The sequence below is a fragment of the Chiloscyllium plagiosum genome, chromosome 2, assembly GCF_004010195.1.
Source record: "Chiloscyllium plagiosum isolate BGI_BamShark_2017 chromosome 2, ASM401019v2, whole genome shotgun sequence".
NCBI classification, from domain to species: domain Eukaryota; kingdom Metazoa; phylum Chordata; class Chondrichthyes; order Orectolobiformes; family Hemiscylliidae; genus Chiloscyllium; species Chiloscyllium plagiosum.
Genome location: NC_057711.1, coordinates 57,240,820 through 57,259,231, shown reverse-complemented (window position 1 = coordinate 57,259,231; position 18,412 = coordinate 57,240,820). Strand labels below are relative to the sequence as shown.

Below are 18,412 nucleotides of genomic sequence, written 5' to 3'. Positions count from 1 at the left end.
GGGGGGGAAATTGCGGTCCTTGAAGAAGGAGGCCATCTGGGTTATGCGTTTTTGGAACTGGTCCTCCTGGGAGCAGATGCGGCGGAGTCGAAGGAATTCCAGTCTGACCTATCACCCTCACCTTGACCTCTTTCCACCTATCACATTTCCGACGCCCCTCACCCAAGTCCCTCCTCCCTACCTTTTATCTTAGCCTGCTGGACAAACTTTCCCCATTCCTGAAGAAGGGCTTATGCCTGAAACGTCGATTCTCCTGTTCCCTGGATGCTGCCTGACCTGCTGCGCTTTTCCAGCAACACATTTCCAGCCAAGGCCAAAATTAAGCCCTATCGTCAGCACTGATGTTGTCAGGCATCATCTGTGGGAACAATAAGAACACTAAATATTATGGTCACCTAATAGAAACCAGCTTGTAATGAGAAACATTTATTAACTCTTGAAAGCAGCTTTGGGTCAGTCAGTTTAGAAAATAAAGAAACTACAGAGGGTAGATATCCTTCAAAGCAAAGGCAGATTCCTACCTAGAAAGTACCAACAAGCAGAGTGATCTGGTCTTTAACTTGAAGATTTGGAGAACCAAACAATATCTTAAATATAGCAGCTCTTCTATAACTTTGGCGGGAGCAAAGCCAGAAAGATACTGTTGAACTTATCACCAGAAACTTCCAACCTCCGTTTTCTAGCTGATTTAAAAGAATATTAGACTACAATGTTTTCAGCTTCTTTCCCACAACGCCAGAGTATTAGGGATTTTCTGGACTTTTCTAAAAGCAAAAGTGTGTGCTACCTCCTTTGTATCTACCTCCTTTGTATCTACCATGACTTGCACACACAGGTGTGTGTAAGTAAAGGGAGTGCATTCTGGCAATCTTCGATATAAGTAAATGGATGTTATCACAATTACATTTGGGTGTTGAGAAATAAATATTTATCTTTTTGAACCTACACAACATTGTTTTCATTCTTAAGTATCACAATGCTCAATGGATTAAAACACATCTTCTTGCAATTAGTCAAATGATGGAAAAAAGGGGAACTATCTTACCAACTCTGCTGGTCTGTAACACCTTACAAACCTATTGCCACACCTTCCCATATTATTCTCTAATCAAGAAGTTGAGACTTCTCAATTAACAGAATCTTTTCTGGACTTAAAAAAATGGAATTGCTGGTTAAACATCTGCTAACAACATTTGCAGTGGCCTAGACAAAGGGTCTTCAGTGTTCCTGTTAGAAACGCTCTCCGACTCCATTAAATTGAAGTTCCAAAGATAGGATCTCCTTCAAGACTTGTGATATCTATGGAATTATATAGTACTGTGTATTTAACTTTTTGAAAAGGGACAAAATTGCTTAGAACATTTAAAATTCTTTGAATGATCGATTCAGATTTCACTAGCTATTTATACATATGAACCTTTTTTTACAAGGCCATACTTCAAGCAGACCCTGATAGCTGAAATGTGCATTGTAATGTAACCTGTATTTGTAGAATGTGCAGTCTGGTTTTCATTGCTCCTTCAAGCCCTCAATTCCAGAAAAGTAATACCTTCAACTTCTGAAAGATAACTTCAAAGAACGTTTAAGTAACAAAAAAGGAACAGTTGGTCTTTAAATTCTGTTAGTTGTCCATCCTTTCAATACACCCTATCATTTCAGAATCATAGCCAAAGATTAAAGTGAACTCATTATAAACAGCTGTATGTGGCAATGTTCTTTTGTGAGGTATTACTGATTTCTATTCTTTGAAATATCCACTTGATGTCAACTGTCAATTTTTGCACCATTTAGCAGTTGTACATTTTGCATTTAATTTTAGAAATTTAAACGATGGTGCTGAAATATCTGTGATCTGCGGATCCACATTCCGTGCCAAGCTTATTGATCTTAGCAGTGGAAACAATAGAACCCTTGCAACTAGGAGTTTCTAAGTCCTATATCAAACAGAGAATATTGTGCATCTGTGTTTGATTTTCAGAAACATAGGCACTTGAGGGGATATTCGTAATGACTGAATTATATGTTGACTGTTCTTATCTACCTTTCAGTGCCACTCTGTATAGTTATATGAGGCTTGGGAGAGGGATTTTCAAACGTGCCCTCTTTGTGGAAAAAATATAAACTGACAATAAGTACAGAAAGCTGACTAATAAAATTAAACAACTCAATTTATTATATTCAAGAATAGCAAACAAGTTGCAACAGGAATAAATTGAAAATTAGAATAAACATGCAATAGTTTAAACAATGGGCATTAATATTTCAGGCCTAAGGGGTTAGAATGGACAACAAGCAATGAGCCCTAAAATATTGCAGAATTCTACTTGTTGGTCAGAGAAAGTAAAATATGTTAAGAATACACATGGCTGCTGGTTGAGTGTTTCAACTCACTGGCAATACAAACTGAAATCCAGATGTATACTGCAATCAGAGTACGTGAAAAAGTTGTCTTGTACATTACGAAAACTACACTACAAAATGATTAAAGTTTTACAATTGTTAATGTGGCACTTCAGTGTTACAAATGATCTGCCTAATTCGAGTGTGCACTACACCAATATTATGACCATTTTGTTAATATTATTGGGCTAATTTTGTACTATCAGCGAAAACGATTGTACTACCTGTGGTAATCCTCACCTCTAAGGCTGTAGAAAGGAAATTCAGGCATATGCTGTGATTTTCCAACCATTTATGTTGATGGTCAAAGAAAAAGTCATACATTACACCTTCGTAAATGTCTAGTATTTTCCCATTGTAAATAATCTGTAGATTCATTACATGAATGATGTGATATAGAATTGTACTACATAAAAGTTCTTTCTTGCTTGTTGTACAAAGTGTTGACAGAGGAATTAAAAAGGACTGTTAATATAAAGAGTTCAATGGAATTTCAAGTGACGTACAGTTATTGACCTGTTTTAAATTTAATTTTGTCCAGAATCTAATTGCAGTTGATGAATGCATGATTTCAGAAATGGATCCAATTGATTAACTTGTTCAGTCTTAATAGACTGTCATGGTGAAGTAGCTGTTTGGAGGAGAAAAAGAATGATTTATCGAAAGATTTAAATAGTTTTATGATCAACATGGTTGCATGACTTGAAACAGGAAATTCTGATCATAGCAATAAACGTTTCTGATTTTACATTGGTTGAATGGCTTTTTGCAGTGCCACCAATGACCCCAAAGATGTTGATGCACTTTACAGCCAATGAAATACTTACAAATTGTGATCACTGCTTAATATAGCACCAGATCATGTGCTAACATCATTTTGTCAAGAATAACTAAACAGAATGTCCACACCTATCCCATTCTCCATTGCCCTTCTGCACCAGACACAGCATCCAAACTGTAACAGTTACAGCAAGCAGGATTTTATTATAATTTTATTATAATATTAACAATGAATAAGTAGATTTTGATTTCAAATTATCACAATCACTGATCAAGAACTCTCATTTCCTATTACTAAACTCCTGTCAAATACTGATTGCAGTGTCACAATGAAGAGGAAGAGGATCAGATTTTGGAAAATTAAACCTGTTTCTAGGGCTTCAGCATCATCTGCAGTTTCCACAGATATTTAGCATTCAAGGGGATTCAGTGTTTGCTCTACTTTCTCCTTGCCAGTCTTTCAAGTGCATGCTGGCAATCTTTATTCTTTGATGGAGACTTTGATGGCTGAGCCAGCATTTGTCACCTAGCTCTAATTGTCCTCAGCTATCTGGCATGTTAAACATTGCAGAGGGGAATTAAGAGTCAACTGCATTGCTGTGGAATTTGTTTCCTTTAGACTACACACATCTGAAATTTCCAAAGATTCCACCAGTGAGAAGACATAAAAAAATTGCTTCATCATTCAGTATGATCTTGACTGTTTCAACATTCCTCATGTCCAATTTCCTGCCTTTTCCCCATAACCCTTGATTCCCTTGTTGATCCAGAAACTATCTCAGCCTTAAATATACACAAGGACTCTGCCTCCACAGTTTTCTGTGGCAAGGTAATGCAACAACCATCAATCCTCAGAGAATATCTTCTTCATCATCTCAGTCTTGAATTTGTTCTCCTTTGTTCTGAGGCAATGCCTTCTGGTCCAAAACATCCCCTCAGCAATTCCTCTGTCAAGCCCCTTAAGAATCCTATATGTTTCAATGAGATCACATCAGTCTTCTAAACTCCAGTGAGTAGCATCCCAAACTGTTTAGCCTTTGCTCATAAAACAATCCCTCCATACCAGGGATCATTCAAGGGAGCCTGAACTGCCTTCAATGAAATAATATCTTCCCTTAATTACGGAAATCAAAACTGCTCATACTACTCTGGTATAGTCTCGCCAGCACTTTTTACATTAGCAATAAAGCATACCAACTGCTTTATTTCAAACCCCTTGAAATAATGACCAACATTCCACTAGTCTTCCAGATTACCTGTGTTTCATATTCAAGTTCCTTTGTGTTGCAGCTTTCTGTAGTTGTTCTCTATTTATATAATACTGTTCTTTTGATCTCCCTTCCAACCACTTTTTTTCCCCCAATTGTACTCCAATTGCCAGCTTTTTGCCCACCTACTTAACCTATCCACATCCCTACGTATACGGTTTGTACCCCTCTCACAACCTGCCTTTCCATCTAGTTTTATGTCTTCTGCAAATTTGGTCAATTCACTTCCTTCCTTCAAGTCATTAATACACATTGTAAACAGTTGCAGTCCCAGTAACTTGTTCCTTTGGAACCCCATTGGTCACCAATCTGAAAAAGGAACCCTCATCCTTATTCATTGTTTCATACCCATAAGCCAATTTTCTATACTATCTCCAACATCATGGTTTCTTATCTTATGACGTTACATTTTTTGAGGTACTTCATCATACACTTCGAAGTTCAAATGTAATAGCTCACTGCTTGCTCCTCTCAGTCTCCATTTTGATAGTAGTCCCCAACATCTTAGGGCACACTCCATGGGCAACAACTGCCCATCCCCCTTATCCTTGGAGCTCATCAGCACTTTTCATTGGTAATACTGCTGCAGGAGTCATGTGTGCAGGGACATGCACCTAACTTAACTCATCAATGGGACCAGACCACATCTCATGGATCCCCTCACTTGCTCTCTTCATGCTCTCACACTTTGGACCTACTTCAATGCTCTGCCTTGTGCTTTGTGCTTTGCCTCTCAATTAGAGCTTAAAGATGCACACAGTGCTTTGTCTTGCATTACTGGTTATGCATATACAAAGCCAGGCAGATTGTCATGGTTGCCAGCCGTGAGCAGTCAAGGAAGTGGACATGTTGCTGTGTCTCAACACCATGGGCTGGCAGCTTATGTAGTAAACACACTGAACATGGTCATGGTGAATGGCTATGTTTCAAAGTCTAAGGGGAGTAGACATTATTTATTCAGTAAGTCAAAGGCACAACTGGGGACAGTTTAGCTGGGCTGTCAGTTATACTGGGCATTAGGTTAAGATTAGCACTCAGGCAGGTTTCTAAGATAAGATGACGTTATAACCAATCCGTATAGCTTGGTTCTGAAATAGCAATAGTTTTACAAATGTATACTTTTATTTGCAATGAAGTATCAGTCTTGCCACCTATGTGCACTGAGAAGTGATTATTTTGGTTCCCCTCCTAATGCATGGTGAAGGGCAATTCATGGTTAGTGCACAATTGAGCTTTAAAAACAGTACCAGCAACATAGCCTCTGGCGAGAGGCAAGAGAGTGTAAGTTGGGCACCATAGAGGAGGGGTGCATAGTTACTGAGGTGGGTTTCAGAGAATAGTTGCTTAGATTCAGTGAGAGAAACTCTCCATGAAATTTGCTAAAATTGACACTTGGCTGATTCCTGGCAAATTCCAGCCACTTATTTATATAAGTAACACCGATGGGAGTCATTGATCCTCAGAAAGAATATAAGAAAATCACAATATTACTTCAGTCCCGAATTATTAGGAAAGTAGTCAGTTAAATCAGACAGTAGAGCAAGATATTTTATGATTAAGAATTTATAACTTTACCTGGCAAAGTCAGGCATTTTTGATGCAATATGATGGAATTCTGAAAGGTTTATACGTTCATCACCATCCATATCAATATCCTCCATGATCTTAAAAGCAACAGTATGAGAGTGTTTCATTCATATAATCCATAGGTATGTTTGCATTTATTTACTGAAAAACATTCTATTTCAAAATTTGTTCTGATTTAGTTAGGATTCAATCACATCACATAATATATTTTAAACTAGGGCCATCTGTTGCAAATTACAGCTTGTGTCTTGTTGCAGATGTTTGAATTTCAATTTGCACATGAAGGGCCCTGTTCACATCAGTAATCTAAATTTGCTGTAGCATGAAAAAGGAATAAAAAGGCTTTATCATCTCTAATTAAGGCAAATGTACATTTAATCTCAATTCACTTCAAAAGGTGTTGGAAATGTGGGACATTTGATGTATGTTTTCCATGATTTGTTTGAACACAAACCTGAAAAACCTCGAACATTTATATATCAGAAACAAATCAATTAATTCCCCAACAAAGTAATACAACAAAACAAACCATGTCAATAATGATTCCCATCTCCGTCTCATTAAGTATCTTGTGAACCTCATTTCCAGTAATTAAAGTCAAGAATTTGATCAAATCCGAGCGATCTATTGTACCATTGTCATTGAAATCTGTTCCAAACAGAAAACAAATTAATATCCACTTTATCATTTTAATTGAAACATATGGATTCAATGGGATTGCTTTTAATACTTTGGAATACAGTACACTAGACAAAGCTACTCTGATCTTTGAATGTTTTATTAGGGATTGAAAATCTAGCTTATTTGGTAAAGTTCTACAATTATTAAATCAGACTGGCACATGACAGAAGGGTTTCAAACTCTACCAGGACCCTAAAAAGCTGAGTAGCAGCTTTCTTCAGCAGTTTCCATTGTCCTTTGTCTGGGGGCAAACCTTCACAAACATGAATACTACTTCCTTTCAGAGCTATGATTCCCCGTCCTGTTCTTGTTAGAAATGTGTTCTCTTCAGATCACCAAGTTTTGCCACTTATCGTTCCTCCTGTCACACTGGAAAACTATTGCTGGGATTTTATTGGCAATCGAGAGCAAGCTAGAAGGCAGGACAATGAAAATATGGGTGGGATGGCACACGCATCAACTTCCAAACACTGGTGGCATTTCACAAACAGCAAGGAACATGGCACATGGCCCTGCCACCCTTAGGCCCTTACGTTCCAATTAAGATAGTTTAGCAGCAGTGGGTGGGCAGTGAGAGAATGCCAAGTAAATCCCAATGCCCCTCCTGTGAGCTCTGTGGGTGCTCTTATGATTGGTTACCCACTGAGTCAATGCAAGCGCCAAGCCCTCAAAAGCAACCTCTCAGCCCTCATGATTAACTTTCTTCACCCCACACCACTCCCACCTTACTGAGGGTTGACCCTGGCAAGTTCGACCCATTGGATTGAGAGATCTGGGAGCTCCTCCATTGAAGATGCTTTCCATGCCCAGTTGCAGTACCAACAGTGTCCACTAATCCCAGTGGCACTGTGGGGACTTAAAAGCTGCAGGCCCTTCAATTGGCCAGCACGTCTTGAGAACAGGACCCCTTTCTATTAAAAAAAACTGAGAGCCCCTGACTTCAAAGAGCAACTTCTTTAGTTTGTAAAATGCAGTTAGGGCTCCCAAAACCAGGTGAGGTAGAGAGTTACCTCAACGCATGGGTAGGACCACCACCATGGTCAGGGAAAATAAAATGCAGCCCCTTGTTTCATTTTCAGGAAAAGAAGTGTCAGTTCATTTTTGAAACCAATTATTTATCTCATGTCTGTTTAGCTGGCAAAACTAATCATTCATAGTTTACATCTTAGAGACACAAGAAGGGATAGGAAAACAGTGTAATGCGGTTTGTAATTTAGTTTATTGCAAATATAGAGCAATACATTGAATTCTGAAAGTAAGTAAAGCATTTTTGAGGCAAATATTTCAGTAAAAAAATCTGAGAGGAAAAGGAAAACCATGCCTCTGTCTTCCTGGTATCCACTTTGTGGTGAACTTGAGAGTGAATTAAAGAAGTAGTAATTGAGGAGAGTAACAGCAGAATCTGATGGGCAGAAATGCTGCATCTTGCCACAGCTGACAGCAAGTATAGAGTATGTGGCTCCTCCTGTCTACAGCAAACCACACTACACTATATAGTCATGATTCAAACGTCAAAGAAAAGGAAAATATAAGAGACAAGCTACAAAGTAAAGAATGAGGAAGGAATCAGGTAAACACATACAGAAACGAGAGATAATCAGAAGAGGAAATTTAGAGAAATATACAACAACTGGAAATCAGAAAGGGACCTTTCACTCTGTTCTAAAATTCCATACATTATTGTACATACTTACAAAGTTCCCACTATTGAAATGTTAAAAGGTAGAAAAAGAGATCCCCTTTTATAGCTTAAATCATCCAGGCAGATCACAGGAGTTTATCTAGTAATGCTTTAAAATTTGTTTGCATTCAATTACCTTCACAAACACAAATATTCTTATCAATAAATAACCTGGAGCCATTCCTACCCAAGATTCGGAATGCATATTCAGCTTTCACATCGGCTGGAGCTGCTTCACTAAAAGCAGAAAACATATCAAGGAAATCTTCAAAGGAAATGCTGCCATTATTCAATTTGGAAGTTGAGAATATTCGACAGATCCGTCTCTTAAATGGATTTGCCTGGAATTGGAAATGTTTTGTACGTGTCAAATATTTTAGATGCAAAACAAAAATAGAATAACCACAGAATCAAGCAGAAAAAAAATCAGGTGCTCAACAAGAAAGCATTAACAGAAAAAATATGTAAAGGTATAAAGGACAATAACCAGCCATTTTGATGTACAGGATATTGAGGAGTAAAGGTACAGAGGGACATTGTACCACTTACTCATGACACTGGGGAAGTATTCTCTGAGGATGGAAGTTATAAAATAATCAAGCTATTCTATACCATAAAAGGGAAGGGATACTGAGCAAATTGAAAAGCAGGCTAAAAACCTTTCTTATAACTAAGCTTGCTTAACATAAATAGAAACCATCACTACACCAATTGCAAGTCAAGCATGTGGCACGGTGGCTCAGGGGTTAGCACTGCTGCCTCACAGCACTAGAGTCCAGGTTTGATTCCAGCCTCAGGCAACTGTCTGTGTGGAGTTTGCACATTCTCCCTGTGTCTGGATGGGTTTTGTCTGGGTACTCTAGTTTCCTCCCACAGTCCAAAGATGTGTGGGTCAGGTGAATTGGCCATACTAAATTGCCCATAGTGTTAGGTGCAAGTGTCAGAGGGAAATGAGTCTGGGCGGGTTACTCTTCGGAGGGTTGGTGTGGGCTTGTTGGGCCGGAGGGCCTGTTCCACACTGTAGGGAATCTAATCTAAAAAATGAGACTGTGAAGTTAGCAGATCCCATCCCTGGCTGATAATCTGCAAAGCACGATGAAATCAGGTAACAAATTTCTAATTAATTAGAACATAGCTCTTTATCTTGTTGCAAAGCAGGATCCTTCAGATATAGTTGTTCCTTGTGGTTCCCAGAGTTTGAAATCCTCACACTTTTGAACTTAGTACTGGAGTTTCAATTAACATATTTCTAAGGTTACAAAATAGTACTGTACTAATGTAGTGTTGGTTTAATGTCCAGACTATTTTGTAGTAATGTGATGTGGTGGGATATTTATGTATAAACGTGCATGCAAATACAGCTTCTTTATATCATTGAAATAATGTATAGCAATGTAACATTTTGTGAGCCTTATATCAAATTAGGAATGGCACAAGGGATCAGCTAGAAGAACAGTAACTGATTAGAGAACCAAATTTGGTTCAAAAAGATCAAAATGTATACATTTTGCTGAAATTCATTGAGGAGGTTATAGTTCTGGTGGATAGGAAGAGGCCGTTTTTTCACTTAGAATTAAATGTCTTTCTGAATTCTATCTCACATACCAATGAAAACTAAAAATGTAGGATTCTTTCCCAAGGTTCTTGGCATTATTTATCCTCCAAACTCATTTACTTGGACTCAGTCAGGCACAAACATTGACCACTGCATTCCAGCTTCAAAGATCACAAACAGAAGTTCTTATGTGATCTATTTTCAAGGAGTGTTTTAGCACTAGCATTGTAAATCCTGACTTTTCTGTTAACTTTGTATGCTCTAAAAAGAAAAATATGGCTGCCCAGGAAGCTTAAAGGAGAAGAACGGATTTTAAAATATTGACAACCATAATCACAGCTCCATCTACTTCATGAAATCAGTTAGTGAGGTGCAGGAGAGACCAGTTAGAAAGTATGGAGAGCATCTGAAGAACATCACATACAGTGAAACAGCAGAAGATTCAACTTAGTGGCTATAGACTCTGCTTGTGTACTCCTGTCACTACTGACTTTGAATCTCTGATGTGATAGGACTTTCCTACAAATGCAGGTTAGCAATGAATAGTGACAGCTTAGGCAGACATTTCACAATATATCAAGTGTCATGTCTCACTGGGATGATGCACTGGAAATCAAGACCTTCTTAGAGTCATCAAAGTTAAAGATTATATCGACGTAGGCAAACTTCCATAACCATTCTGTCTTTTTAGGCTCAAGTTAACAGCAAAGACAAAAGAAGTTTCTGTACTTAACAAGAATTACTATTTATTACAAGTAAACAGATTTTAGCCAAAGGTAAAGAAATATGAACTGTCAATAGAAAACTCTTCCCCTTAAAATTCTCTTCCCCTTATAAACCCCCACCTATACACATATGCAGACTGACAACACAACAACCCATTGGTGTTATGGGTGGAGGAAAACAGAGGCAGCATTTCAATAGTCCCTGTCCACAGGGTTTACTGAGATGCTTGTCATGATTTGCTGTTCCTCCATCTCTCTTTTCCAGGCACTTTCACTTGTATGTGACAAAGAGCAACTACTTCACAATTTATATAGTCTCTGACATATTGGTTAAAACACAGCCTACAGCATCTAATGATGGGAAGTAAACTGGTTTTCTTCAGGCCTTAGATATTTCTTACTATAGACAGACAACAATTCTCGTTCCAGAAATCCAAAGACTTCTGGGCTACCCGGTTGACATCTACAAGCTGTTCAGCTACCAGGAAGCCAATCACGCAGTTGTTGGCTGGCACAAGGCCTTAATCGTTGACAACTGGTTGTCGTGCCACAAACCAATCAGATACGTGTTGCCAGCCAAGTCTCCTTTCACGCACACCTGCTGACTCCAGCTCTGCTGCAGTAACTCTCTCCCACTCCTCCCCCAAACCCACCCCCACCACCACCCTTGACTCTTTGAACAAACAGCTATGTAAACAGCATGTACAGTGAGTATTAGTAAACTGCGTTCTAAAAGTGTAGCAATCCCTTTCACAGGCCTTGTTTTTCAGAAGTCTTTTATGAAAGTGGCCATGTCAGTGAAAATCATTCTTTTCCTCATATGCCAAGCAAACAGTACAATTTGCAGCATTTCTAAGTTCCGGAAGAGTACACATTTCAGAAGAAAACACCATTTTTTGATCTCCACTAAGCAGAAACATAGAGGGAACGTACACAAAACAGAGCAACTAATTTTGAACAAAAATTTAGATGACTGGAATGATCATTTACAAACTCGCACAGCTGGCAGACAGCCTCATCATCAAATATCCAGGCGTGAACTGCTCCAAATTCCAAAATGCAGAGATATGGCACTGACAATCAGGACATTCCCTCTTTGCATAACTTGTCTTAACTTTGAATACCAGGGAGTAGATTAAGATAACAGTAAACATATTGTTGCACTTATAGTTTTTTTCATAGGCATGAGAAAAGAACATAAAAAGTGTAAGAACTAGGAGCAGGAGTAGGCCATCTGACCCTTCGAGCCTACTCCACCATTCAATTAGATCATGGCTGATCTTTTCATGGCCTCACTCCACTTACCTGCGCTCTTACCAAAACCCTTAATTCCTTTACTGTTCAAAAAAATTATCTATCTTAGCTTTAAAAACATTTATTGAGGAAGCCTCAACAACTTCACTGAGCAGGGAACTCCATAGATTCACAATCCTCTGGGTGATGAAGTTCTTTCATAATTCAGTCCTACATCTGCTACCCCTCAATTTTGAGGCGATGCCCTCTTGTTCTAGTTTCACCCACCAGTGGAGACATCCTCTCTACTTCTATAATATCTATTCCCTTCATAATTTTATATGTTTCTACAGGATCCCCCTTTCATTCTTGTAAATTCCAATGAATATAGTCCCAGTCTACTTAGTCTCTCCTCAGGAGCCAACCCCCTCAACTCCTGAATCAATCTAGTGCACCCCCTCTGCACCCACTCTAGTGCCAGTACATCCTTTCTCAAGTATAGAGACCAAAACTGAAGGCAGTATTGCAGGTGTGGCCTACCTGCACCCTATATAGCTGCAACATAACCTCCCTGCTTTTAAACTTAATCCCTTTAGCAATGAAAGACAAAATTCCATTTGCCTTCTTAATTATCTGTTGTGCTTGCAGACCAACCTTCGATGATTCATGCACAAGGACACCCAGGTCCCTCTGCACAGCAGCATGCTGCAATTTTTTACCATTCAAGTAACAGACCGTTTAACAGTTATTCCTACCAAAATGGATGATTCACATTTATTAATGTTGAAGGTAATGCTTTATTCAATTAATTTCACTGTCATGTCTCATGTGTTGCAATTATTTAAGTAAATATGTCAGGACAGGATATCCAAAGGATATTCACAAATTAATCCATTTTAATCAAATCAGTACTCTATCACTTTGATCCTTACCTTTAACTCATTGATTTGTATCATTTGTTGCATAGGAGATCTTACAGTGCGGCGAGTAAAATCTTTAATATGTTCTGGAACTAGTTCTTTAAATCTCTCACAAGCTCTGAAAGATAACAACCAACAATTAGGCATTTTTGTGTTACATCTCTATGTGTCTAAACATACAAATTATCAGTAAATAGATTATGTTTTTCAGACTGCTTGTAAATTATATGAAGGAAGAGAATGATACTAGGCACAAAGGAAGAGAACAATTTTCAATCCTGCAGCATTTTGTATTGATGTTAGTTATGTAGCAAACTCGTATACAGTATGGTCTGCTATAACGCACCTTTCTTCAACACAATTAGCTTTAATGTGATTGAAGAATTTCGACCATTATTTACAGAATGCAAACTTTCCTGAACTATATTGGCTATAACTTGATTCTGGCCCCACTGGTTTACAGGGCATGGCTTTTGCGTGATTTTCTAATAATGGGAGATTGCAGGAGAATGGAACTATTGCATTATATCAGAACCGACTGTACAAGCTGTCATTTACTCATAAGATTCCACAAACAGAGAATTAGCTAATTGATGATTTAAGCTGTTTTAGTCGGGGACTGAATATTTACCAGGCCATCAGAAAATCTCTGTGTTTCAGTTCTAGAAAGTATCATCTAGAAGTATCAAATAGGCATATATGATATAACAGCTCTCTGAACCAACCCAACCAACCCAACCACCCCGTGGCTCAACACTTCAACTCCCCCTCCCACTCCACCAAGGACATGCAGGTCCTTGGACTCCTCTATCGCCAGACCATAGCAACACAACAGTTGGAGGAAGAGCGCCTCATCTTCCGCCTAGGAACCCTCCAACCACAAGGGATGAACTCAGATTTCTCCAGTTTCCTCATTTCCCCTCCCCCCACCTTGTCTCAGTCGAATCCCTCGAACTCAGCACCGCCTTCCTAACCTGCAATCTTCTTCCTGACCTCTCCGCCCCCACCCCACTTCGGCCTATCACCCTCACCTTGATCTCCTTCCACCTATTGCATTTCCAACGCCCCTCCCCCAAGTCCCTCCTCCCTACCTTTTATCTTAGCCTGCTGGACACACTGTCCTCATTCCTGAAGAAGGGCTTATGCCCGAAACGTCGATTCTCCTGTTCCTCGGATGCTGCCTGACCTGCTACACTTTTCCAGCAACACATTTTCAGCTCTGATCTCCAGCATCTGCAGTCCTCACCTTCTCCTCGATGATATAACAGCTACAAAGTGTAGAGTTGAATCACTGACAACAATGCTTCCCTCCCTGATGAACTCAGTGCAATTATGCTCGTTTTGTATGGAAGGTCAGTGAAATGATGTCACCTGCCTCAAGACCATCAGGGGCACCTGTATCCATTGTCACAGCCGCAGATGTCAGATCATCCTTTTTTTATTAGATATTTTTATTGATAAAATAGATTTTTTAATATTACAACAAGTACAAAATAATACAATTCAAAACAGTACCAAACAGTAACAGTAAAAAAAACCAAATAATTTTTAAAAATCCCCAACCCACCCTCACGTACAAATGTATAAACATATATAGAAAAATATAGAATTAAAAAATACCCAAACTGGCTATTTAAATAAATAAATAACCAGCAACAAAGTAATAAATTGTAATAACTCAGCCCAGCCAAACAAAATCTCATACACTCACAGTTCCTCCTCCGTGGATATTGGACTTGTAAAGTACAAATGTTATGGCTATATAAAAGCCCTTGTTAGTGTGGCAGATAAAACTGTGTCAAGATATTCCAAAAAGGGCTGCCATGTTTTGTAAAAATTCTCGGTTTTGTGGTGTACCATATTTGTGAGAGAATCCAGGGGAATATGCTCCATAACAATCTTGCGCCAACCCGACAGGCCCGAGGGGTTTTCGGATATTCAACCTAGCAAGATATTCTTTCTTGCACAGAATGTGAGAATATTGAAAAGTTTTTTCTTATGCACGTCTGCAGGAAATACAGTGGGCAGCCCTAAAAGGAGAGAGATAGGGTCCTTCTCCACCTTTACACCCAAAATCCTCTCCATTGCGCCTGCCACAGCACTCCAATACGTTTGAAGCCTATCACAAGATCAGAGACAAGGGGTAAGAGTGCCCGTGCAGACCTTGCTCTTGGGACATATTGAAGATACCCCTGGTTTAAATTTTTACAAACGGTCCAGAGCCAAGTGGACCCTGTGGAGAATCTTCAACTGTAAAGCATGGGTCCTACTGCAAATTGATATCTTCCTTGCATTCTCCCAAATATCCTCCCATGCCTCTGAAGAAACTTCAACACCCAGCTCTCTTTCCCACATCTTGCAGAGTCGATCAAACTCATCTGAGGTGGCATCCCCCAATTGATGATATAAAGTAGAGAGTGTACTCTTAGCACCTAGCATCCCCCCCTTCTATGTCAGATTTGAAGGGATCAGTCAAAAAGTGTGGTCTTTTTTTGAATAAAATCCCTAATTTTAAAAAAACAAAGAGGTTTCTATTAGATAACTCGTACTTCCGTATTAACTGATCGAAGGACATCATTATGTCTCCCTCAAATAAATTGCCCCTCACTGCCCAACATTTAAATCCTGAATCTATCATACCCGGTTGAAAACCCGGCACACCCACTAAAGGTGCAAACAAAGGTGTTTTGCCAATATTGCCTTCCCTCTGCAGAATTGCCCTGCATACTTTAACAGTATTGATAACTACTGGGTTATGGCAATATTCCCTAACTGTCCTCATTTTGTCCAAAAACAGCAAACTGGTAAGGGGGCACCTTGCCTGGGAGGCTTCAATACCTAGCCATATTGAAAGAGGATCTCCACAAACCCAATCACTCATGTAAGACAAAAGCGAGCTTAACTGGTAATTTTTAATGTCTGGAAGGTCCACTCCCCCTGATCTGTGAGGCAACTGCAGTTTGGCTAATTTAATGAGGGGTCGCTTACAATGCCAAATAAAGGAGCTGACCCAGGCCGTTCAGCCTCCTGAGTGTTTGCTTATTGAAAATCAGGGGGACCATCCATATAGGGTATAGCAAACAAGGGAGAATATTCATCTTAATAAATGCTATCCAACCCAACCACGAGACTGGAAGTGTCTCCCATCTTTGAAGGTCTTGTTTAATTTTTCCAAATAATTGGATAAAATTGGCTTTGAACAGCCAATCTAGAACTGGAAAAATGAATATACCCAAATACACAAAACCCCCCTGTGACCACCTAAATGGGAATCTATAGTTGCCCTCAAGAGCTAGCTCCTTCGTAAGACCACACATAGGCATAGCCTCTGATTTAGCAAAATTAATTTTATACCTTGAAAAAGCGCCAAACGTGCGAATTGCATCAAGCAAGGCACTGAAACTGTTGGATTTGTCAAAAAAATTAGGACATCATCTGCATACAACGAAATCTTATGTAACTTTGACCCCACTTCTGGAGCTGACATTTTGGGATCCCCACGAATGGCCTCCGCCAACGGTTCAATCACCAATGTAAAAAGCAATGGCAAAAGTGGACTACCCTGTCGGCTGCCCCTAACAATATTAAAATTGCTTTATCGTACCCCGTTGTTCATAACTGCTGCGAGAGGGCCACTGTAGAGAACCTTTAGCTATCTTATGAAGACTTCGCCCAAACCAAACCGCTCTAGAGTATAGAAAAGGTACGGCCACTCAACTCGGTCAAATGCCTTCTCTGCATCTAAAGAAATCACCTATCCTTGTCTTGACTGCTGTTGGCATGCTTGAATAAATTATGCAGCCTCCTAACATTATTGAAGGATCTGCGACCCTTTGTAAAGCCCGTCTGATCCTCTTTAATAATAGAAGGTAACAAAGTCTCCAGCCTTAACGCGAGAGTCGTACAGAGGATTTTAAAGTCCACATTTAAGAGCAAGATGGGCCTGTATTAAGCACAGTCTTCCGGGTCCTTCCCTTTTTTAAGGATAAGTGAAATATTGGCCTCTCTCAGAGATAGTGGGAGACAATCACGACTGTATGAATCATTAAACATATTGAGCATCGGGCCTGACAGTATACTTATAAATTCCTTATAGAATTTACTGGGAAGTCCATCAGGACTGGGCACCTTTCCACTCTGAAGCTGCCTCACAGCTTCCTGCACCTCTTGCTCTGATAACAGGGCATTGAGAAAAGAAGTTGTTCAGGAGTCACACCCGGGAGCTTCAGATCTCTAAAAAAGGATTCCATTTTGGCCTGGCCCTCCTCACAATTCTCAGACTGATATAACTTAGAATAAAATCTCTGAAAGGCACATTAATCTTTTTAGAATCACATGTTAGGTTCCCAGACCCTTCCCTAATCGCCGTAATGGCTTGTGGGGCACTCCTCTTTCTGGCAAGATACACTAAGTATTTACCTGGCTTGTCACCATGCTCATATAACCTTTGCTTTGCAAAAGCCAGCTCTTTCTTTGTCGTCTGCGTGAGCACAGAATTTAATGCAGACCGCAGTGCCGTAATCCTCTGTAGTTTGACCAACGAAGGTCTGTCAAAGTAGGCCTTCTCGGCTGCCTTCAACCGTGCTTCAAGGAAACATTGCTGCTCACCATTCTGCTGCTTCCTACTGGCGGAATATGAAATAATTAACCCCCTCGCATAGGCTTTGGCAGTTTCCCAGAGAACGGATGAGCTATCAACCAAGCCTATGTTGATGACTAGGAACGCCCGAAATTCCCTAGAGAAATACTCCACAAACGTATTATCCTTGAGGATAAAGGGATCCATTTGCCAGTACCTCAAACCCACTGTAACGTCCTTAATTGTAACCATTAGGTACACTGGAGCATGATCAGAAATGGTACAAGATGCCACCAGATCCAGGGTTATAGCAGGGATCAGAAAAAAATCAATCCTTATGTGACATCTATGCGTGTTGGAGAAAAATGTAAAACTGTAGGGTGGAGACGCCTCCAGATGTTCACCAACCCTAACTCCCCACACAGACCCACTGACTGTTTAGTTTGTACAGCGGGTATCCACGGACCTTTGGGCAACCTGTCTACTGTGGGATCCATAACACAGTTAAAATCTCCCCCTATAATGATGTGCCAGGGTTTGAGGCTTATCAGTTTAGAAAAAGCATCTACCAAAAATTTAAGGGGATGAGCTGGAGGGCAATAATCATTTAAAACACCATATTCTTCCCCATTTATCAAGGCTTTAAGAATTACAAACCTCCCGTGTGTGTTTTTAACACACTCCAACAATTTAAACGGGAGATTTTTTCTGACCAATACAGCCATGGTTCTGGTATTAAATGATGAAATATAAACTCGATCAAAGCCATTCTGCCGTACTTTCAGATGCTCCTTGTCATCCAAATGTGTCTCCTGTGACAAAGCAATATCCACCTTCTCCTCTCTAAGACTCAAGAGTACCTTCTTCCTCTTAATTGGTGAGTGACTTCCCTTGATATTCCAGGTGCACCATTTAAACAAATTATTCGCCATAATCTTCTGCAATAATATTTAAATTCCAGAGAGGAGGAAGCCGAACCACAAACTGCTGAGCCTTAGTGTCA

At 39.7% G+C, this 18,412-nt stretch overlaps 1 protein-coding gene across 1 annotated transcript; it reads right to left on the bottom strand.

The window, feature by feature from the left end:
* Positions 1 to 6,019: 6,019 nt before the first annotated feature.
* On the bottom strand, positions 6,020 to 17,661 carry LOC122556253 (calcium and integrin-binding protein 1-like). Its single transcript, XM_043702887.1, has 5 exons — positions 17,627 to 17,661; positions 12,843 to 12,948; positions 8,585 to 8,738; positions 6,565 to 6,683; positions 6,020 to 6,112 (listed from the first exon to the last, which is right to left on the bottom strand). The coding sequence occupies exons 1-5, from the start codon at positions 17,659 to 17,661 to the stop codon at positions 6,020 to 6,022; spliced, it is 507 nt and encodes a 168-aa protein (XP_043558822.1).
* Between the last annotated feature and the right edge of the window lie 751 nt (positions 17,662 to 18,412).